Here is a 22785-nt window from a genome sequence, read left to right as displayed (position 1 = left end):
AAAGGCGAGGACATTCTGAAACTAATGGAAATAAAGCTTTATAATTTGTGTGATACCCAAAGTAATTAAAAAATAATTGTATTCTTACTTGGTGAATGGTTGAATGTAGGGATAACAATGGATTCTGAACCCGGTCCAGATCTGTGGATTATGGATCTGGATCTCAATTTTTAAAACGGATCTGGATCTGGATCTTAAAATTTTAGATCCGAATCCGACCTAGATTCGACCCGGGACCTATTTATTTTAATATATATTATTTATTATTTTATATTTAATTTAATAATAATATTTGGATGGCCTCCCCTAAATCTCTCAGAGACAGCAGCAGGAGCTCGTGCCGGCGATGAGAAGGCGCCGGAGCCGGCTGGAGGCTGAGCGAGAGGAGGGAAGAGAGAGGGAGGCGCGACTGGTTTGAGAGGGAGAGAGATAACCGAGAGTGAGAGAGTTGAGAATTGGGTTCCCCTTTTTAATTCAAATTGGGCCGATTTTAAATACTGATTGGGCCTCTGATTTTATTTATCTGGGCCTTTGATTATTCATTTATTTGGGCTGCTGTATCATGTCAGTTGGGCTGATTTTTATTTAATTTCAAGCCTAAAATAAATCATTCTATTCTTGGGCTAAGATATAAAACTATGAGCTGGAATTTTATGTAGTTGGACCCTGTACTATTTATTTAATTGAGCCCAACTACTTACTTGCTTAATCATTTGGGCCCAAGATAATTATCATATTACTTGGACCTCTTCATTATTATTTTAGCCCAATTGCATTACTTTAACCCGAGCACTCCTAACTAATTATTAGGCTGTATTATGTTGAGCCTTTTAATTATTTGACTTATATTATCACTTCAATTCATACTTGTTCAGCTCGGCTAATTAGACGCAGCTGCCCAATTACGATTAACTCTTACGAGATTACTAAGCGAATGAGCCGATTGGGCTATTTTTCTTTTAATCGATTAAATAGAGCGAGATCTTTTAATCATCATGTAAGTGAGAACACCCTAAGACGAACAGGTTAGTCATAGTTATTTATCCGATCGTACGAAACCAACTTCAGTTAGTTATTTTGCTTAATCAATTCGATAGTTGGGGTTTATAGTAGAATTCTTCGACTATTATCCCAGATTAATAAATCATGCATAAGAGAGTCATGCATATTTAATTTCGCATTCTCATTATTTGAGAATTCTGCTCGAGCAAATATCTTATTTAATTTCTCGCAATAAAGGTCAAGCAGCGAGAGCAATAACTAGATTAAGAGCCGCTATACCACGGCAAGAGTTGCTATCAGGTGGGCATTACTTTCATATATATCAAATGAGTTTCAAATTACAGTTGAACAGTTATTTCATTGCAAAATCCTTGAACTGAAAGTTATTTCAAGTATTGTCTTGCCATAAAATGTTTCAATTTCAGTATGATATCTATCTGATGTGGCTTTGCCAAGTTATGTAATCGAACTCGGGTCCTGAGCAATTGATAGCTATCCTGCCAGGGCTAGTGTACACCAGTGACCGTGAGTCATCGAGCGGGTTGGCCGATCAAGTGTCCGTGAGAGGTGGCCACCTCTCCGGCACACAGCTTCAGATATGATAGATTATAAGAGAAACTTAGACTGATCAGTCGAACTTTAAGAATCACAAATGAATTTAGTAAGCTTGGGCCTTTTTAGCGAAAAACTCCCTTGTTGTACTGTTTATGATGGCATGACAATTTACAGTTTTGAAGCATGTATTTTTATACTTAGGCATACGTGCCCACTGAGTACTTTTGTACTCAGCCCTGCATATATTTCTAAATGTGCAGGTTGAGCAGCTGGTGGTGGTGATGAAGTGACGAGCGGAGTCTTTTGTCTTATCCTTATGTATTAATGAACTCTGGGGATACATGTCTTCATACATGTAATCAGAACCTTATTCCGCTGCGTACTCGGAAGTATTACGTTATTTTGGCTAAGTCGGAATTATCCGAACTTACTAGTTTATTTGAGTCAATATGACTAAACCTTCGTTATATTATAAATATTTCTTTTGCTAACAACGATTAAATACTATCCTTACTTGTTTGATTATTCCCCTTTCTACCCCGCTTCTAATCTCCCTCCCTTAGTCACGATTTTCCCGACTTAATTATCCTTAATTAGGCTCGATCGTGACACGAAAACTGTTTGGATCTCCATCGAGCATATTACTTACAAAATGGAATCCTTCCCTAGTTTTTGGTCATCGCATCAAAGAGTTGTCAATGGTCGGAGGCATCGCCATAATATTTCCCAATAAAATGATAATTGCCTTAGTTGCCTCCATCAAAAGCCTAACTTGATCACAAAATTCAAGCTCCATTTCTGTGTCAATTTCATCATCAAGTTCATCTTCCATTTCATCTTTAATTTCATCTTCAATTTTATCTTCATAATTCATGCTGCAATATAAACAATGAAATAATAATTGAAATAATAATAAAAGCAATTGACTAAAAATGCAAAAAAAAAAAATACTTATTCATTAATGAAGAAAATAAAGTCTTAAAACAAAAAACCAACAAAACAATATACTCATATAAAGATGGTATAAAAAAAAACATCACTATTCCCTAATCTCTAATCTTGTAAGTTATCCAACTTTTACGTTCATCAACAGTCATTCTCAAAAATTCATCTTTTTTGGACTTGGTATCAAGCAAGTCAAATGCTTTGTTGCGAACGTCTTTAGTCAAATCTAGGATTTCTTTGATAGCATCCCAAGTTGTATAAGTTTTTTCCCTTTCTTTCTTCTCTAGATATGTATCTCGTTTCACCAAGAGGCTTTGAACTCCATCAATTGTGGTAGTGTTTTTTTTTTTTAATTTCTGCCATGAATTCCTGATGCGAACTATTTTCAGTGTGACCAGCATTTATCTCAAATTGGCCTCTACTTCTTTTGGCGGGAGCTCCTCTCTGAGTGGATTCCACAGACACTTCAGGAAATACCAAAGGTGATTTGGAACTAGATGATGGCGGATCGTCTTGAGTAAGTCCTACAAACGCCTCAGTTTCAGCATCATAATTCAACTCCTCTATGTGCGGAACTCTATTTTCATCAGCTCCTAATGTCCTAGCATTAGTAGCACTACCCAATCCAATTGAGTTTTTCCCTACCGCCACACCGTTTCCAACAGCAATTTCCAAGTCTTCATAATCCGGACAATTCCCATGGCGCAAGTATGCATCTTTTGGGTGAGCCTAATATAATAAAGAATATATTTATTAATTAACTAAATTATTTAAATAACATTGTTTTAAAAGTATAATTCCTAACAAGTTTACCTGATAGTATGCATCCCAAACTTCATCCGGGGCCGTGAACTTTTTAGCGTTGTTGTCATAGCCAAAACCAGAGTTAAACTTCATGAGTGTTGAATAAGCAGTCCAACGGGTCTTAAACCATTTGATACGGCTTAGGTAGTGGTTATAAGTCTTATTACACTGAAGTCTTTGATTAAGAACAGGTAGTATTCTTTCTTCAACAGTAGCTTTGCTAAATATACCACTATTATCACGCCATCCCCGTTTTGCAGACTCAACCAAAATTTCTAACAATACATCGCTTTGTTCCTTAGTCCACGGTTCATAGATTGCCCTCTTTTTCGTGTCTTGTTGTTGAGAATCTCCCATGATAATATTACTAGACACAAAATATATATACGTATATAGTACTATAACAATGAATAAAAGAAAGTATAAATAAAAATAACAAAAACTGTAATCAACTCACATGCAATAGAAAAACAAAATATAGCTGCTAACAAATTATAAAGATACAAGGTTTATGCAATAGAAAAATTGAATACCAAAATAATATAAAGATACAAGATTTATGAGAGAATACATTGCTAATAGTTAATGCAGAACCCTAAAATTCTATTTTTTTCGAGTCTGGTTCAAATTTTGTGTGAAGAAGAAAACTGACGGCTGAGACTATTATTTATAAAGAATTAGCTGGGCCCAGCGACCGCTAGGGCCCAGCGAGCGTTGGCTTGTCCGGGGCAAGGGAGCCCAGCGATCGCGCAACACCAGCGAGTGCTGGCTTGTCCGCGGGCGGAGCCCAGCGAGCGCTGCATGCCAGCGACCGCTGGCTTGTCCGATCGCGGCACGCGCTGCATGCCAGCGACCGCTGGCTTCGTCAGGCTCCAGCGCTGGGTCTAGCGGCCGCTGGCTTCTTTGCCGCGGGCACTGGAACCCAGCGAGCGCGTGATTTTGGCAGATTTGTGAATTCTCGTGGTGTTTGTTCGGATTTGTTGATGCCTATTTTTTGAACGAAATCTATGAAAGTCATTCCAACTTAAAAGTCCGTAGATTAACGAATACACTCCAGATTTTCACTAGACTTTTAAAAGTCTTGAACTAATACACCCAGATTTTAAAAGACTTTTAAAAGTCTTGAACTAATACACTCGGATTTTAAAAGTCTGCAGAAATCTATAAAAATCCTGAACGAATACACCCCCTAAAATTCTTATCCACTAACTAGCTGTCATACATATGTGCCCTAGTATTCCCTAGAATCTCATTCGATATCTATACAAGACATTAATTTGACTGTTAATGTGCATTTGAGAAAATATATAAATTTCTCAAATTTTTAAACTTCTATTATCGAAATGAGTTTATTTTGCTCTAAATATTTTTTTTCTTTATTTTTTTAGAATGTCGATGATGTTGAAAGTAGCTGTGCTATGGATGATAGACTTTTATTCTTAGGAAATGTAATTTGGATTTTGAAATACTTGTTCTCGTAAACTCATGCATTGAAATTTGTTTATTTTGAATTTTTGATGACTTGATTTCCTATGTGGAGACTTTGTATTGCATGAATTGTGCAATATTTTTCATTATGAAAATTAGATGTTGTTGATTTTATGAATTTTTTTTAATTTAATTTAAAAATAGTCGATCCATGGATCTGAACCTGCGGATCCGTGGATCTGATGGATCTGGATCTGAATCCAAATTTTTTAGATCCACGGATCTGGATCTGATAGATAAAAATGGGTCTGAATCTGGTATTGATGAGATCCGGTCCAGATCCGGCCCGTTGTCATCCCTAGTTGAATGTAAATTGACTTTCATGGTGAAGGCACCTTGAAGTGAATCAAGTCTAACTCTTCTGCAAACCGAATGTGAAGTAAACGTGCACCAGAATTTTCACGATTCTAAAAATGAATTATGAAGAAATAAAAATTATATTGTTTGAGGCTATGGATAAAGATATTTAATTTGGGGCTATTGGTTACAGGGTAAAATAGTAAATTTATAATAATTTATTATTGTTATTATTATTATTATTATTATTATTATTATTATTATTATTATTATTATTATTATTATTATTATTATTATTTTAAATATGGGGCTACGGTGAGTAAAATGGTGGCTATGAATATAATTATTCTAATGATAATTGATTATTTTGTGAGTGGAGAATATGGCTCACTACGTGATACTCCCTCCGTCCACAAAAAATATGTCACTTTACTTTTGGCACGGGTTTTAATAAAATGTGAGTGAAGTTGGTAGTGGAGTAAGGGTCCCACTTTAAATGTGAGTGAAATGGTGTGGACCCTACTACTAAAAATGGATGTGGCATATTTTTGGTGGACGGAGGGAGTATATAGTTTCTAAAAATGAAAATGAAGTAATTTTTATGGACATTTCAAAATGGTAAAAAATAACTATTTTTTATGAATAGATAGAGTATTATTTTAAACACAAAATTAAAACTTGGGTACAATCGGTTTTACCGTACAACCGGGTTGCACCCTGACCCAAACCGTATAAATGACACTATTTGGTTATACAAATGACGCTGCATATAATTGATAATATTTAGTTATACAAATGACACTGTGTATAGTTGACATTATTCGGTTATATAAATAACACTGTGTATAAATGACGATATAACATTGTAAATGACATTTTAATCGGTTATACAAATGACACTATGACATTTTAAAATGTTATAATGTCATTTGTATAACTATATAACGCCAATTATACTCAGTGTCATTTTTATAACCGAATAGTGATATTTACACGGTTAGTGTCATTTGTATAATCGAATAATGTCAATTATACACAGTGACATTTACAATGTTATAGTGTCATTTATACGCAGTGTCATTTGTATAACCAAATAGTGTCAATTACAAACAATGTTATTTGTATAATTGAATAATGTCATTTACACGGTTCGGATTAGGATGGGGTCAAAATGCAACCCGATTATCCGGTACAATCGATTATATCCAAGACCAACTTTATTTTAAATAGCAGATTATAATAAATAAAATATAGGTTATGAATAAAATTAAGCAAAACGTTGCGTGAACGTGATAATGTCTGATGCAGACCGAATCCACAGTGAGAAGAGAACATGGTATTACAAGGTGATCAAGGATCACTTAGTTAACGGTAGTTGACTCACTCGATGCTACTAGCTGGAATCACAAAATCATGTGTTTGACTGAGCTCTCTTCAAAACAATTTATAAGTTTGTAAGTTCTTAAACAACTTATAAACTTCAAGAGCTTATAAGTTCCCCAAAAAATAATTTTATCTATCCTATTTTTTTTTTATAATCTTATATGCAACAATCATTTTATAAATATTTTTAACTATAATTTATTATTTTCATCATATATCATTTAAGTATATTTATCTTCCATTTTTTATCTCTATAAAAATATTTCTCTTTAATTTCTCTTAAAAAAATTATCTCTCTAACTTTTAAGCTCAATTATCCCAATATTTTAACAATTTATAAGTCTTAAAAAATTAGATCTTATAAATTCTTGAAACATTTTATAAATTATTGAAAGTTATAAACTCTTTAAAATAAATTTAGCCAAATAACGGCAATCGCTTTATATTAGAAGAATATTGACTCGCCCCAAATGTAAAAACACTCGCAAAATAATTGCTCTCTCTCTCTCATAGTATGAGTATGAACTAACATGCTAAGAATATTTTAAGAAGATAAAATAAAAAGACTTGAAAAATGCGACGAAATTGAACATGGCCAATTCCCGTAGGCAGTTTGGCAGTCTTAAGTCAAATGCCCATAACTTTTTTCACATATAAAATTTTCTTGAAATTCTTTTTTTTTTTCTTGAAAACTAGCTAGACTCGGTTTTATATTCCATTAATGTATGACTCATATCTGCATGTCCAAACTTGTGATAATAATAATATGTAACATATATATTATCTCTGCAAACAATAGTACTACTATTCTTACATTTAATTATCAGTCACATGATGTAGTGCAATAAGAATTTATTCCTTAACGCGTAAAGGGGATCTAGTCTTATTCCCTTAATTTCTAAACAATTTGTTATAAACTTTTGCTTATATATATATATAATTAATATTGGAAGACATGAATAATTATGATCGTAGAAACCTAGATAGGCCAATTTTTCGACCAAATAATCTAGAATCTTCTTGGACTTTGGCTCTGTAGTCTGCAAAGGTAAAATTAGTATAAAGAGATGGCTGTTTGTAAGTCTTGATCAAAGAGTCATAAGAAGGGCAAAGAAAGTAGGCCACTGAGAATCTCTCTATCTTTGGATTAGCCATCACTTTATGCTCCACACTCTTATACAAATTGTTACTCCAAGCCTGCACCATAAATTTATTATCAAGATTCCAAACATTAATATACAATATTAATAATACATGGAGTATTAAATTAATTAATCAAATTAAGTATTGATTCTAACTGTCAACAAACGAGTTTGACTACACTAATCGACACATACAAAGTGACAAATTCAGTTCATTTAAGGCTATAGGAATAAATATGCAACCTATAGCTACTCCTTTATAGGCTTATATATACTATTATTTAATTTAAGATTAATTGGTGGGGAATGAATGAGATCATTGAGGGACAGAATGTTAGTTGCATCTTCCATGCCGCGTATATACAATTTGCAATTTATTGTCTTGTGACATTGAATAATGCTAATAAAATAATTTTGTAGGCGACAAAGATATGATTGATATAATGTCATCATCAATATATTTAAACGATTCTTGGACAAATCTTTGCTTTTTAGTAGCTTTGAGAAATTAATTATAGAATGGAATCATGCACATATCAAATAAATTACGTCGCTGTCATCATTTAGGGAATCGAAACCTCATTTCCATTTGCACAACTTAATTATAACTTTTATGAAATCCGACAAGATCACCTCTTTAATTAGCAAACTGAAAACCACCCAAATTTTAAAATATGAGATTAGGGTTGAGACATAAAAACACATAGAAATAAAATATGACCTGAAAAAGATCACCAATGTTGACAATGAGTGCATCTTTGTTGGGTTTGACAGCAACCCATTTGGAGTCTTTGATGAGTTGAAGCCCCCCAACTTCATCTTGATGTAATATTGTGAGAAAATCACTATCTGTGTGTGGCACCAAACCGGAGATTTCTGCAGGTAATGGGCATGCCGGATATCGGTTTAATCGAAGAAAACATGTGCTCTCGTCGCATTCGATAGTCTCCTCAAAATCTTGCATTGTTTGCCCTAGATTCTTGATCAGCACCTCAGCTAGCAGTTTGGCCAGTTTCTGCATTTCTGCGGCGTATCCGACCAGCACTTCCCTGCACAAGATTCACATGACCGATTAATATCTCGTACGTGGGGGCGTTTACTTTGAAGGATTAACTTTGATAGATAAAAATAGTAAGGTTAATCTTTTGTTTATTTGTTGGATTGAAACTTTGGGATATCCCAAGACCCTTTATTATTTTTATCATTTAAGTTAATTTTGTTTGATTCTCCTATCAAAAAGGTGGGTTTAGAGTAATCTCATCATTGAGAATAAAAATACTCAATTATTCATCTTATCCATCATGCAGAGTAAACACCCCCTCGGTGAAATGCGACTTTGGACTAACCCTAGCCTATATATATACCTTAGAGAGGAGAACTCGGCGTAGCAAGATTCGTCGGAGATCTTGGTGAGGGAGATGTGGAACGCCTCCGACCACGAGAAGTTGTCGGGGGCGGTGGCAGTGGGGGAGCCCCACCGGTACGAGTTGTTGAGAATCCCGCAACTCGACTTTCTTGAGAAAGGAGCATTGAAGAGCTCGATTTGCTCTCTCCTCATCCGGTTTAGGAGTTTGGGGTTGATGCCATGGTTGACTACTTGAAAGAAACCCCATTCCGAAGAAGCCGCCGCGATTTCCGACGCGCATTTGGCCCTCGCACCCTCGTCGCCGTCCATCAGACCGGCCAGGTCTATGACCGGCAGGTCATGATGGCATGCGACCTCGCTTTGCGAACTTCGGTCGTGCGACCGACCGTGAGCAACTTTGGTATAGTGTTGGGATAGAGGTGGAGTGGACTCGAGTGCTACCATTTTGGGAAGTCGAAATAGTAAGTGTGGAAATTTAAAGAAATTAAAAGATGTATTTATAGGGTTAGGAGAGACGGCAAGAATAAGTTGGTGAAATTAGAGAAAGAAAGAGACAGTGATTAGGGGGTTGTGTGACAATTGTCGGATAGGGGTTTGTTCAAGAAGTTCACGTGTGGCAGTTTGTTTATGAATAAGTCTTGCATACATATGTCCTAATTAATAGTCTAAGTCTACGTGTGTTACAAATTTTGCACAATACAATTACAAATGGAAGTTAACAAAATAGTTGGACAAGTGGAATATTACGTCATGTTTCATCATCTTTGACTTTGACTTTTATGGGTTAAGAATATGTGATTTTTGAAATCTGAAACTGAAAATTTGGGATTAATGAATTTCGAAACTATATTCTGAAATCGGGTGAATATTGCTGGGCTATATTCGAACCCTCTTTGCTGGATCACTTCTGCTACCATCGGCCACCGCTGATGCAGAGGGCGTGGGTGATTGACGAGGCGGCGCAGGTGGGTCGGGGCTCGCCGGTGCGCCGCGCCCGACCACTCGCCGCCGTCTGCGTCGCGCCTCGATTCAGAGACGCCGCTGTCCCTCTGCAACGCGTTCATATCGCGGGCTTGGAGTCCGGAAATGGAGGGTGACTGATGGTGGAGGTCTTGCACGCCTCCAGGCGGTGAACGGCGACAAGGAGCTTCGAGCCCCTGCCGGAATGGCTGAAGAACGGTGAGGACGCGGGCAGGCGTCTGGAGACGTCGCCGCTTACCTCCAACGCGCCTTCGAGCCGCGACCGGCTGGGATCCGTCCAGCGAGAGCGCCGCTTCTTCCTCCGCTGAAAACGCGTCCCCTTCGACGCGGCTTCGAGCCGCGACCGGCGTGGAGACCTCCGGCGTCGACGCACGACGTCTGATGGCGTCGTTGCTTCGCGCGCGGCGGCGGCGGGCTGACGGGGGAAAAGGCGGCAGCGAGGCTCCAGGCGTGGCGACGGGAAGGAGAAGGGGGCAGCGACTGCTGCTGCAAATCCCTCCTTTTCAAACAATAGCTGTTAAGGTTTTTGGGCCCGGACTGGGCCTGATTACCCTAGGGAGGCTGGGCCTGTGTTTTTAAAATAAACTAGTACACCCTCCCGTGCGATGCACGGGCCACGATATGTTTTATAATTTTTTATTTTTAAATTATGTAAAACTTCCTTAATATCATTATTTACATAAAAAATATTTACTTTAAAACAAAAAATATTAAATTATTGTTATTTTATATATTTTCATGTACCTATCATTTCTTAAGTCAATTTTCACATTAAATATTTTCATGCAAATATTAATGAAGCAAGAAAACTTTCAGTTCTCAAGTCAATTAGATTACTATAATCCATATGAAAATACAAAAATAATAACATCCGTTTGTTCCTACGAAAAGGATATCATCAATTAATTTGTCATGTGTAAGAAAAAAATTCTTATTATTAGTAGTATTTTTAGTTTTTGAAAAGCTCTTAGCTTGTCCATTTATTTCTATCACACCATGCATTTTCAAGTCTAATACAAATGTAAAGGTTTCTCTAGATCATGATTTTCATAGTTTGCTTCTCGTTTAGACACAAGCAAGAACAAAACATAATAATTCATATACCCTATTAATAAAAAACAATATCCAAATGGCCAACGAAATTTGAGTGTTGGTATATGTTTCAAAAAGTGTTGTTATCGAGTATACATGGGAATGGGAAGAATTAAATTTTCAACTATGTAATACTTGAAGGAACACGGTCTCGATTTTGTAACATAAATTATGTACTTGAAATATAACAAAACAGAGCACTAATCACATTGAGTGGAGAATCAGGTACTTAACATTAGACAACTACAAAATAAAACACATTGCATTTATCTACACAATCAAATAAGATTATAAGAACAAAGAAACATACCACGTATTACCTAAAGATGAGTCTCAACTTGATCCTGGATGAACATGTCTGGGCAAAAGCTCCAGAAACTCTTTAGCATTGTCACCTATGAAAACTTTTCACCAGTCCACAATGTTGGGCAATCAAGTGTGACTTTTCCAAACTTAAGAGTCACGCATCCACTCGCCATCTCCCATATTCAGATTCAATCATCATCTCCCCAACAGAGTCAAAGACTTGGAGGATCCCATAGCCACCAAGTGCAGAAGAAGCTAGATAGAACAATATAATTTCATGAATGTCGAGATACAGATACAATTTATTTCTATTTGTTAGATATTAATTACATTTACAATTCAAGCAACCAATAATTGTCCATGCCTTCAAAAAATTTTGTCATTCTCTATCAACACTTTCAACCTGAAAATAAATTCAAGATCATCAACTAACATGAGATAAAAAAATGAGGCATTTGCAAAAATGCCCTTTTCTTATAAACACTTGTAAAAATGCCCTTTTTCACTTATGAAAAAGGGCATTTTTACAAGTGTTTATAAGAAAAGGGCATTTTTGCCTATTAACACTAAAAAAATCATCAATTAACCTGAGGTACAAAGAAATTATCTAAAATCTACAATGTAAAGAAAATTGGAATATTGAAAACCTCAAAATTCCACCAAAATTCATGAACTTTCGTATAACTTTCAAACTTCACCTATATTTAACACATCAAAACCCTGTATTTAACAAAATTAAGAAATTAATTAAAAATTTAAAGAAAGTGAAATAGAAAAAGAAATTATAAAAGAAATAAGAAAGAAAGGATGATAGTAGTTTATCTATCGATTGACTTGGCGAGGGAGTGGTGGATTTTTTGCCGGCGAGGTCGCGATTCAATGATTTGGCCTGATGAAATCTATATATTATATAAAACATCAGTTTTTAACGGTAAATTATAGATGGAAAAGTGGAGCTCACAACGATGGCGTTCCTACTGTGGATGAAAGGTAACAGAGGCGAAAGGATTGGCGAAAAGATGGTAGCGGTTGTCGCTTGTTGGAAAAGCAGTGAGTAACGGAGGCGAAAGGCGAGGCAGAAGATGGTAGCGGTTGTCGCTTGTTGGAAAAACAGTGAGTAATAGAGGCGAGAGGAGAGGGGGAAGATGGTAGCGGTTGACGCTTGTTGGAAAAGTGGTGAGAAGCGACTGGGTTACTTTTCATAGAGTTGCAGTTACTAAATTTATTGGAAAATGGGTAATGTTTTCTGAAGAAGATAAATACTATATAAATTAACCCACTAATCAATAAAACTGACTAATGGATTATGGATCCATAATTATCTCAAGCGCAAGTAGATCACGTTTTTTTAAATTCCTTAAAAAAATTAGCGCGAAAATTTTACCGTTAAAAATTGATGTTTTATTATGATATATAGATGGCCCTGTTGGGCTAAAACAAGTTTAATAATTAAAAAAAAATCTTTTATTAATTTAGAATTAATAATTGAACCCCAATTTCAGAATTAATTTATTAATTGGATTAATAAATTTAAATTTATTGTTATTAATTTTGAATTAATAATAATAGAAATAAATTTATATTAATTTAGAATTAATATAAATTGATTAACCCATATTTAATTAGATAATAAAATATTAATTTGATTAATGTTTTTATTCGTAGAGTTTTATGTCTTTATGTGATAAGCATGTTATTTGATTTTATGCTTATTATTTAACTATAGTAGTTAAAGACCGCCTTTATCTTGGGTAGGCGGCGCCGAGTATATGTAGTCCGCTTTGCTATGTATGGGCAGGCGGCGCCCAATATGTGTGGTCCGCATTTTATATGCCTGGGTAGGCGGCACCCAGTAATTGTTTTGCTATTTAATATTGGATATTAAATATAAGCAATTAGTATCACATGCTAAATCCCCATTAAATATAAGTCTTTGTGTAAAGCACAAAACGCGTCGTCCATCATAATTGTTTGAGTACCTAACCTTTTCGTCCAAGGGTATTTACATAAAATTGTATGCTCTAAATCGACAAGGCCAAGACTCATTCATAGGTTGGCACCGTGTGATGGTGATGACTTGCTTAAATTATTTTGGAACGCAAAGCGACCAAAATGATTTAAGGACGCAGATTAATTGGATTAATCAACCAAGAGTTGTAAAATTGTTGTTGCAATTGGCTTAGAGGCCTACTAAGTAATATTATTGTAGTCATCAGCAAAGCAGAGGCTGCATAATATTGACTTGGATCTTGGACCACTAAAATTTATATGGATTATAAATTCGTGTTTTACGTTTGGAGGCGTAAGATATGTTAAAATTAGTGGGAGCTAATCAATACGATAGCCCATTGTTTGATTAGTGATACAATGTGATCATAGTTTATTCTTCATAATTTGCTTTTCTTTATTTATTGATCAGATAATATGTCGAATTTGTCACTAAAATGTTTGATAGAAACAAACAAGTTGACTGGGTCAAACTTCACGGATTGGCTCCGTTGCTTGCGTCTGGTCTTAAGGCTAGAGAAGATTGAGTATGTCTTGGACAACCCAATCACTGTCATTCCTGACAAGCAGTCTGCTGAGTATCCATCATTTGATGAAGCTGCTCACAAGAAGCATGTCGATGATGCAACATCGGCACAATGTGTGATGTTGTCCTCTATGACTACGGAGTTACAGAGGCAACACGAACACATGTTCCCTTATGATATGCCGAAACACTTGAAGAGTCTGTATGCTTCAGAAGCTCAGACTATGGAGTATGAGATACTCCGAGATCTCTTTAAATGTAAGCTTCATGATGGGGGTCAAGTTTCTGATCATGTACTGAAGATGATCGAGTTGATTGAGAGGTTGGCATCGATTGGAACGATGATACCCGCTACTGTCTCTATCAATCTGATTCTGCAGTCTTTGCCTGCCTCATTTGAAAACTTCATTGTGAACTTCAATATGAACGGCACGAAGGCAAGCCTGCCTGAGCTTCATAACATGTTGAAGACCTATGAGTCTTCCACCTCTAAAGGCAAATCTGTGCTCATGGTGAGCTCTACTGCCACGTCTTCCAAAAGGAAGTACAAGCAGAAGAAAAAGCAGAAGAAGGCATTTGATGCTAGTTTGAAGCCTAAAGGTGGAGGGGCTCAGAAAAAGCCGAAGTTGCCAAAGGATGAGTGCTTATATATTCTGTCATGAAAAGGGGCACTGGAAGAGAGAATGCCCGAAATACAAGGCACAAGGTGCATCGGGTTTGAGCTCAGGTATGTTTGTCATTGAGATAAACATGTCTATTGATAATTCACAATCTTGGGTATTAGATACAGCTTGTGGCTCACACATTTGCAATAATGTGCAGGGCCTAAGTGAAACCAAGAAAGTGATGCCCGGGGAAGTCGATCTACGCGTGGGAAATGGAGCAAGAGTTACTGCTGAACGCGTGGGGACTTATAGATTAGATCTTCCTTCGGGAAATAGACTTGTTTTAAGTAATTGTTACTTCGTTCCTTCTATTTCTAAGAATATTATTTCCATTCCGATGTTGGACATTGAAGGTTTTTCCTTCCATTTTGGAAACAGTCGATGCTCGTTTTCCTTTAATGGATTGTTTTATGGAAGTGCCTCTCTTTTGAATGGTTTATATTATCTTGAATGTGAAAAGAGTATTCTCAATGTACAAAACAAACGACCTAAGCTGAGTAATGCGAATAATACTACCTATCTTTGGCATTGTAGACTTGGTCATATCAATGAGAACAGGATAGCAAGATTGAGAAAGTTAGACTATCTCAAATCATTTAACCTTGAGTCATATGGTGCTTGTGAATCCTGTCTCAAAGGTAAGATGACTAAGAAACCTTTTTCTGGGAAGGGGTTACGAGCCAAAGACTTGCTAGAATTGATTCACACAGATGTGTGTGGACCGTTCCCAACAGAAGCAAGAGGTGGATATTCGTACTTCATAACTTTTACTGATGATTTTTCGAGGTATGGATATGTGTATCTCATGAAGCACAAATCTGAGGCCTTTGAGAAATTTAAGGAGTTTAAGTTAGAAGTCAAGAAACAACTTGGGAAAAGTATTAAGGCTCTTCGATCAGATCGAGGAGGAGAATACTTAAGCCATGAGTTTCTTGATTACTTAAAATCACATGGAATTCGGTCAGACTGGACTCCTCCGGGGACACCTCAAATGAATGGGGTATCCGAAAGGAGGAATCGAACTTTATTAGATATGGTTCGATCCATGATGAGTTTTGCAAGTCTCCCTTTATTCCTTTTGGGTCATGCCTTACAGACCGCTGTTTATATTCTGAATAGAGTTCCTTCTAAATCAGTTGAGAAAACACCATATGAGTTATGGTGTGTCAAAAAGGCAAGTCTTAACCATATGCGGACCTGGGGATGTCCTGCTCTTGTTAAGAAAATGATGACTGATAAGTTGGAATCTAAAAGTGAGAAATGTTATTTTGTGGGATATCCTAAGGAAACAATTGGATATTATTTCTACGTTCCCGGTGATCACAAGGTGATTGTTTTCCGGAATGTGACGTTTCTTGAAGACACCTTTGTCTCTAGGGAACAAGGTCACAATACGATAGAACTTGAAGAAATTCAAGAACCGCAAAATAACATAGAGGATGAAAACTTGTCTAATGGTGTGGACAAGAATTCAGTGGGAGTATTTGATGATCTATTGGGAAAGGGAACATCTCTTAGAGAGACACCTCAAGACAATGAGATGCATCAAAGATACGATGATACAATAGTTGTGTCACCACCACCTCAAGAAAATCTTGAGGATGTCCCTGAAAATTCCGAAACTGTTGAAACGTTCAACACAGAGGAACCTGCTCACATTCAGAATATACAACCCGAACAAACGCAAGAACAACTCCATAGGCCTCGTAGGAATCGTCGAGCACCTGAAAGACTTAATCTATTGGTTGAGAACCAAGATGATGGAGTTGATTCGGATGATGATGAACCTAAGACCTATACCGAAGCGGTGTCGGGCACCGACTCGGAGAAGTGGCTTGAAGCCTTAATTTTCGAAATGGACTCAATGTACTTCAATCTAGTCTGGGAACTAGTTGATTTGCCAGATGGGAAATATCCCATAGGCTGCAAATGGATCTTCAAAAAAAAAAGAGAGATGCAGATGGCATAGTACGAACCTACAAGGCTAGGTTGGTGGCAAAGGGTTATAGTCAATGCGAGGGCATTGATTATGATGAAACCTTTTCACCAGTCGCAAAGATCAAGTCCATTAGGATTTTACTTGCTATAGCTGCATACTATAACTTTGACATTTGGCAAATGGATGTCAAAACCGCGTTTCTCAATGGAGAACTTGAAGAGGAAGTCTATATGACTCAACCTGAAGGTTTTGTATCCAAAGAAAGGCCTGAATGCGGTGGTATATATGTAGGCTAAAGAAGTCCATTTATGGACTTAAGCAAGCTTCGAGGAGTTGGAATATTTGCTTTGACAGAGCTATCAAATCGTCTGATTTTGTCAGAAGAAAAGAGGATCCATGTGTTTATAGTAAACACAAAGATGGGAACATTGTCTACCTTATCATATATGTTGATGACATTTTGATTATGGGTAGTGATCGTTCCATGATGCAATCCGTGAAAGATTGGTTGGCTAGCTCCTTCATGATGAAGGACCTGGGTGATGCTTCTTATATCCTTGGGATAAAGATCTATCAGGATAGACCTAATAGATTGTTGGGATTATCACAATCCACCTACATAGACAAATTGCTAAAGCGCTTCTCAATGGAAAATTCTAAGAAAGGATTTCTCCCTATGGGACATGGTATAATCTTGTCTAAGAAGGGTTGCCCTTCTAGTGGCCAAGAGATTGAATACATGAAAAGGATCCCATATGCTTCTGCTATAGGATCGATAATGTATGCCATGACATCTACTAGGCCAGATGTGGCATATGCGCTTAGCATGACAGGCAGATTTCAGCAAAATCCCGGTGAGGTACATTGGAGAACTGTCAAGACTATTCTAAAGTACCTTAGAAGGACTAAAGAATACTTCTTAGTCTATGGTGGACAGCCAGAGTTATCAGTTACTGGGTATACTGATGCTAGCTTCCAAACAGACCATGATGACTATAAGTCACAGTCTGGCTATGTCTTCATCCTCAATGGTGGAGCAGTTAGTTGGAATAGTTCCAAACAAAGCACTACTGCCAACTCCACCACCGAAGCCGAGTATATTGCTGCATCTGAAGCTGCTAAGGAGGCTGTGGCTCTGTTAGAATTCGTGAAAGAACTGGGTGTCATTCCAAGTACCAATTGTGAAATACCGTTGTATTGTGACAACACTGGTGCAGTTGCGCAAGCAAAGGAACCAAGACCCACGAATAGAAACAAGCACATTCCCCGGAGATATCATCTGATCAGAGAAATAATTGAAAGAGGCGATGTGAAATTAGAAAGAGTACCCACTGATGATAACTTAGCCGATCATTTCACCAAGCCGTTGTGTATAGCAAAACACAACAAGCATTTTAAGAGCTTGGGTGTTAGACATGTTGGAAGTTGGCTTTGATTTAGTGGGAGTTTTGGTTTGAATGTCTTAGAAACAATTGGTATTGAGACATCCTTACCTGATCACATTTATATATGTTATTTGATGATTTCATGGGCTAGTGCATTTATCAGAATATTTGGTTTTATTGTTTGACTTTATTCTTTTATTTGTTCACTTGAATTATCACTACTATTAATGATGTGAGACATTAATGGTTTGAGTGTAATTCTAAAAATGCCTTGACCAATGGTCATCAAGAATGGGATATTGATGACATGCGATAGGTTAGCATGTGGTCTACATCATATTCTTAGAGAATGTAGTTGATCTCACAAGTACGAGTAATTTGATTCTCATGATGGACACATGGATATTTTGGAGAATATTGGTATACCCTGCTATTAAATCATTTGTTCTAGTGTCTATGATTTAATAGTGTATGGAGTATGTAATAGTCCTTTGACTTGAGGTCAATACTCATTTTGTTTGTTGAGTGGTGTGCTTTGACCAAGTACAATGCTTGCACTCACTCCATTAAAGGGGTAGATACGGCTTGTGTTGGGTACATCATGAGGCAAATGGAAATGGTAGTTGAGCCAAGAATAGGATTCATTCCTCGATTTGAATTTCGAGAGAACAATTCAAATTCTCTATATTATTTGACCGTTAGTCATTGGCCAATGCAAAGATATATTCAATTAGAATAATTGAATATGATCGGAAGGGTCATTTAATAAAGATGAGATAAAATGATCGAGCTATTGGGATAGACACATGGCAGATCCTAGGCTCAATCGAGTGGTTCGTGAATGAAGGGATATTGCATAAACTTCATATAAAGGTTTGTTTACAGAATCTACGTAAACGTTCTTCATATATCGAGTTCACTACACAACGCAGTCTAGGAGTTTTGTGTAGACTTTAATTTGATTATCGTCGATAATGGAGGCCTAAAGGGTCACACTTTATGTGTATTGTTGATTCGCTCAAGGGTGCAAGGATAGTGATTGGTGTTTAATCTAATGCTAGTCCAAGTGGGAGATTGAAAGATATTATGGACTAGATTAGGATATATTTGATATATTCTAATAACATTTAATTAATTGGGAATTAGTTGGACTATTGGACCTATTAATTGGAGTAGGATTGGCTTCCTTAGTAAGACAACTCTTTGGCTTATAAGAGAAGCCAACTCTTTGGCTTACATGGTAAGCCAATTCTTTTGGCCTATAAGTAAGAGTTCTTGGTCTTACTAAGAGAGCTTTTGCTTGCAAACACTAAGAGAGCACTATAGTTTCAATCGGAGATTTCCTAGCTGTCGAAGATTGAATCGTGCACTTGGAATTGTTCCTGCATCGAATCGACATACACGTGGATACCTTAGTAGTGGATTCACGGCAAGAATCGAGACGCACGCTTACCACACAACGAGTAAGTTATTCCTTTCGTTGTGTGCCTATCTCTACACATGATGCATTTGTAAATCTAGATCTAATCCTTGAATGTATATTCCGCTGCGTATCATTAGATGATGTCAAGGATAACCAACAAAATACTCAATTATTCATCTTATCCATCATGCAGAGTAAACACCCCCTCGGTGAAATGCGACTTTGGACTAACCCTAGCCTATATATATACCTTAGAGAGGAGAACTCGGCGTAGCAAGATTGATCAGAGATCTTGGTGAGGGAGATGTGGAACGCCTCCGACCACGAGAAGTTGTCGGGGGCGATGGCCGTGGGGGAGCCCCACCGGTACGAGTTGTTGAGAATCCCGCAACTCGACTTTCTTGAGAAAGGAGCATTGAAGAGCTCGATTTGCTCTCTCCTCATCCGGTTTAGGAGTTTGGGGTTGATCCCATGGTTGACTACTTGAAAGAAACCCCATTCCGAAGAAGCCGCCGCGATTTTCGACGCGCATTTGGCCCTCGCACCCTCGTCGCCGTCCATTAGACCGGCCAGGTCTATGACCGGCAGGTCATGATGGCATGCGACCTCGCTTTGCGAACTTCGGTCGTGCGACCGACCGTGAGCAACTTTGGTATAGTGTTGGGATAGAGGTGGAGTGGACTCGAGTGCTACCATTTGGGAAGTCGAAATAGTAAGTGTGGAAATTTAAAGAAATTAAAAGATGTATTTATAGGGTTAGGAGAGACAGCAAGAATAAGTTGGTGAAATTAGAGAAAGAAAGAGACAGTGATTAGGGGGTTGTGTGACAAATGTCGGATAGGGGTTTGTTCAATAAGTTCACGTGTGGCAGTTTGTTTATGAATAAGTCTTGCATACATATGTCCTAATTAATAGTCTAAGTCTACGTGTGTTACAAATTTTGCACAATACAATTACAAATGGAAGTTAACAAAATAGTTGGACAAGTGGAATATTACGCCATGTTTCATCATCTTTGACTTTGACTTTTATCGTCTTATATCATAAAATTTTCGAATAACTACAAAACGATTCTATAAGTTCCGTCTGCTTATAAAAAAAGAAAAAAATCAATAAGTTTTGGAGTTTCAGGGTTATTGCCGAAAAATATACGTAGTTTGTCAGTTTTCTGGTTTATAACATGACCTTATAATTTGATCAAAAATACACAAATTTTCAATTTAATTGCAATTATAAAATGACTTTGTAGCTTGACCTAAAAATACACCAATTTTCAATTTAATTGTAATTATAACATGACCTTATAATTAATTTAGTATAATAATATCAAAATTTAACATTAAATATTTTTAATTTTCTTTTCATCTCACAATATACTATATTATATATATATATATATATATATATAATATATATATATATATATATATAGGGGAGGGTTAGAATAAAAACACTCTTAAGTGTATAAAATATAAATGATTTTCAGCCCTTAGATCATCAAGATCTACGGTTGATTCGTAACCCTTTTGGATGAATTCGTGGTCCTGGGTTCGAATCCCCAAGGTAGCAAAAATTTATTTTTCACAATTCGTAACCATGTTGGATGAATTCGTAACCCTGTTGGATAAAATTCGTACATTAAAAAACGTTTATATTTATATTTTAAAAAGTGTTTTTACTGTAGCCCTCCCATATATATATATATATATATATATATGTATATATATATATATATGTGTGTGTGTGTGTGTGTGTGTGAAACAATTAATATAAAATAATTAATCATCAAACTTAATTTTTATAAAAATAAATCAATCAATTAACAATATTTTATACACAACAATTTAATATGAAGTTACAACAAATATTAATACATCTATGATGTACATAATCTAAATAAGATCATGTTATAATTGAGATTAAATTGAAATTTGGTGTATTTTCTGGTCAGACTATAAAGTCATGTTATAATTGGGATGAAATTGAAAATTGGTGTATTTTCTGGTCAAATTATAAGGTCATGTTATAAACCAAAAAATTGACAAACTACATGTATTTTTCGGCAATAACCCCTTTCAATAACGTGTTGTGTTTTTTTGGTTTTTTGACTTTAGGGAGGGAGGGGGAGCGGTGGAGCTTGATCCCTAAATTCCACTGTTCATAAATAGGAGTTCCCACTTTTTGATGTCCCCTTGGGGACATTGTGGAATGTTGGCCCAATGTTCTTTATTTCTTTTCGGGCCCAGACCTCTTAAGCCCATTAACCCCAAAAAACCCGAAGCCCAATCCTTCCCCTTAAATACCCCAACCCCTTCAGCCAAACCCTAATCCCCTTTCTCACTCCGCCGCTCCATCTTTGATTCCTTTCCAAACCCTAAGTCCTCCCGACCTCTGATCTTCTTCTCCCTCGAGCTCCACCACCATTAATGGCTTCTCCCTCCTTCTCAATGTTTCCTTACACCTTCCCAACCCTTCTTGTCTTGGTTATAAAGCAATCAATTGGGGAAAGTTCTGGTAGAACGATCACAACTTTGAAGGCTCTGCTATTCCTTCTGTTCTCTGGTTTCCGTTCTGGTCGCCGGAGTTGTGGCCGTAAAGTGAGAGCTTCCTCCCGTTGATAGCATTGTCGCTGGATTCCTAACCTTAGGTTTCCTATTTGGTGATAAAGCGGAGGATCTCTAAGCCGCCGGAATCCTGACCACCGGATTCCTAAAATTTGGTGGCTGTGTTCGTCAGATCTGAGCCCTGATCTGCCCTTTCTCTTCCCTTTGTGCCTTGGTCTTTGAGCTACCGGGAGTGTGTTGCCACCGTGGGAAAAAATCTGAGCCACCTGTGTCCCGAGGACACATTTTTCCCACCTCTAATCTCTTTTATTCCTCTTTTCTGTTTCCTTTTCTTTTACACTTTTACTTGTTCTTTTCTTTTGGATTTGCAGATACAGGAAGAAGAAGAAGGAAGGGGAAGAAGAACAAGTTCAGAGGATCTAAAGTGCTTGAGCACTTGTGGAGGCGGTAGGACGGTTCGTGAAATAAGTGGTGAACCACCGGCTAGGTGAAGATACCAACAGTGGTATCAGAAGCCACGATGACCTAGCCGGGGGCACCCTCCGACCGCACCTCCTCCATCCCACCGCCCTCTGGGTTGTGCCTATTCGCTCCCGACGAGCAAGGAGCTCGGTAAGTCTGGATTCTCCCCTACTTGGGAAATTCGGCTCTGGTAAATTGGCTGAAACCCTAGCTCCTAGTTTAGGATTGGTTTATAGTGCTGGTTTTCTGTTTCTTTTCTGGTATCTTGCGATTATGGTCTGTTGTTGCTTCCGTGTGTTCTTCCTAATTTGTGTGTGGCCTTTCTTGTTAACCCTTGGTATTCAAAGCCAAGAAAGGTCCCTTTTGTGACGGTCCAGTTCGTCTGGATTCCCTTTAAAGGGTCTCCTCGTGCGAGTACTCTGGATAGCAAAAGAGAAAGGGTAATTTAGAGTT

General features: G+C 37.2%; 4 protein-coding genes across 4 annotated transcripts; 1 reads left to right on the top strand and 3 right to left on the bottom strand.

Annotated features, from left to right (window-relative positions):
* Window positions 1-2233: 2233 nt before the first annotated feature.
* LOC130994179 (uncharacterized protein At2g29880-like) lies at window positions 2234-3663 on the bottom strand. The gene is made up of 3 exons (XM_057919212.1): window positions 3316-3663; window positions 2966-3231; window positions 2234-2432 (listed from the first exon to the last, which is right to left on the bottom strand). The coding sequence occupies exons 1-3, from the start codon at window positions 3661-3663 to the stop codon at window positions 2234-2236; spliced, it is 813 nt and encodes a 270-aa protein (XP_057775195.1).
* A 3667-nt stretch (window positions 3664-7330) lies between these two features.
* LOC130996252 (gibberellin 2-beta-dioxygenase 8-like) lies at window positions 7331-10753 on the bottom strand. The gene is made up of 3 exons (XM_057921759.1): window positions 8981-10753; window positions 8338-8665; window positions 7331-7671 (listed from the first exon to the last, which is right to left on the bottom strand). Exons 1-3 carry the CDS (start codon window positions 9424-9426, stop codon window positions 7438-7440), a joined length of 1008 nt encoding a protein of 335 aa, XP_057777742.1. The 5' UTR covers window positions 9427-10753; the 3' UTR covers window positions 7331-7437.
* A 3032-nt stretch (window positions 10754-13785) lies between these two features.
* On the top strand, window positions 13786-14556 carry LOC130994178 (uncharacterized). Its single transcript, XM_057919211.1, has one exon. The coding sequence runs from the start codon at window positions 13786-13788 to the stop codon at window positions 14554-14556; it is 771 nt and encodes a 256-aa protein (XP_057775194.1).
* A 4915-nt stretch (window positions 14557-19471) lies between these two features.
* On the bottom strand, window positions 19472-20002 carry LOC130994177 (gibberellin 2-beta-dioxygenase 6-like). The gene has a single exon (XM_057919209.1). It carries the CDS (start codon window positions 20000-20002, stop codon window positions 19472-19474), a length of 531 nt encoding a protein of 176 aa, XP_057775192.1.
* Between the last annotated feature and the right edge of the window lie 2783 nt (window positions 20003-22785).

The sequence above is a fragment of the Salvia miltiorrhiza genome, chromosome 7 (genome assembly GCF_028751815.1).
Source record: "Salvia miltiorrhiza cultivar Shanhuang (shh) chromosome 7, IMPLAD_Smil_shh, whole genome shotgun sequence".
Classification (NCBI taxonomy): Eukaryota; Viridiplantae; Streptophyta; class Magnoliopsida; order Lamiales; family Lamiaceae; genus Salvia; species Salvia miltiorrhiza.
Note: the sequence above shows the minus strand (reverse complement) of the source record. Positions and strands in the feature narration are given on the sequence as shown.

What these genes read in the sequence shown, in the direction of transcription:
- LOC130994179 (XM_057919212.1), bottom strand. Translation starts at nt 3,663, where the DNA reads ATGGGAGATTCTCAACAACAAGACACGAAAAAGAGGGCAATCTATGAA. An exon ending in TTTGGGATGCATACTATCAG is followed by an intron (nt 3,232 to 3,315) that starts GTAAACTTGTTA and finishes TTATTATATTAG; the next exon opens with GCTCACCCAAAAGATGCATA. An exon ending in CCTTTGGTATTTCCTGAAGT is followed by an intron (nt 2,433 to 2,965) that starts GTCTGTGGAATC and finishes TTTATATTGCAG; the next exon opens with CATGAATTATGAAGATAAAA.
- LOC130996252 (XM_057921759.1), bottom strand. Translation starts at nt 9,426, where the DNA reads ATGGTAGCACTCGAGTCCACTCCACCTCTATCCCAACACTATACCAAA. An exon ending in GCCGAGTTCTCCTCTCTAAG is followed by an intron (nt 8,666 to 8,980) that starts GTATATATATAG and finishes AATCTTGTGCAG; the next exon opens with GGAAGTGCTGGTCGGATACG. An exon ending in ACATTGGTGATCTTTTTCAG is followed by an intron (nt 7,672 to 8,337) that starts GTCATATTTTAT and finishes TTTATGGTGCAG; the next exon opens with GCTTGGAGTAACAATTTGTA.
- LOC130994178 (XM_057919211.1), top strand. Translation starts at nt 13,786, where the DNA reads ATGTCGAATTTGTCACTAAAATGTTTGATAGAAACAAACAAGTTGACT.
- LOC130994177 (XM_057919209.1), bottom strand. Translation starts at nt 20,002, where the DNA reads ATGGTAGCACTCGAGTCCACTCCACCTCTATCCCAACACTATACCAAA.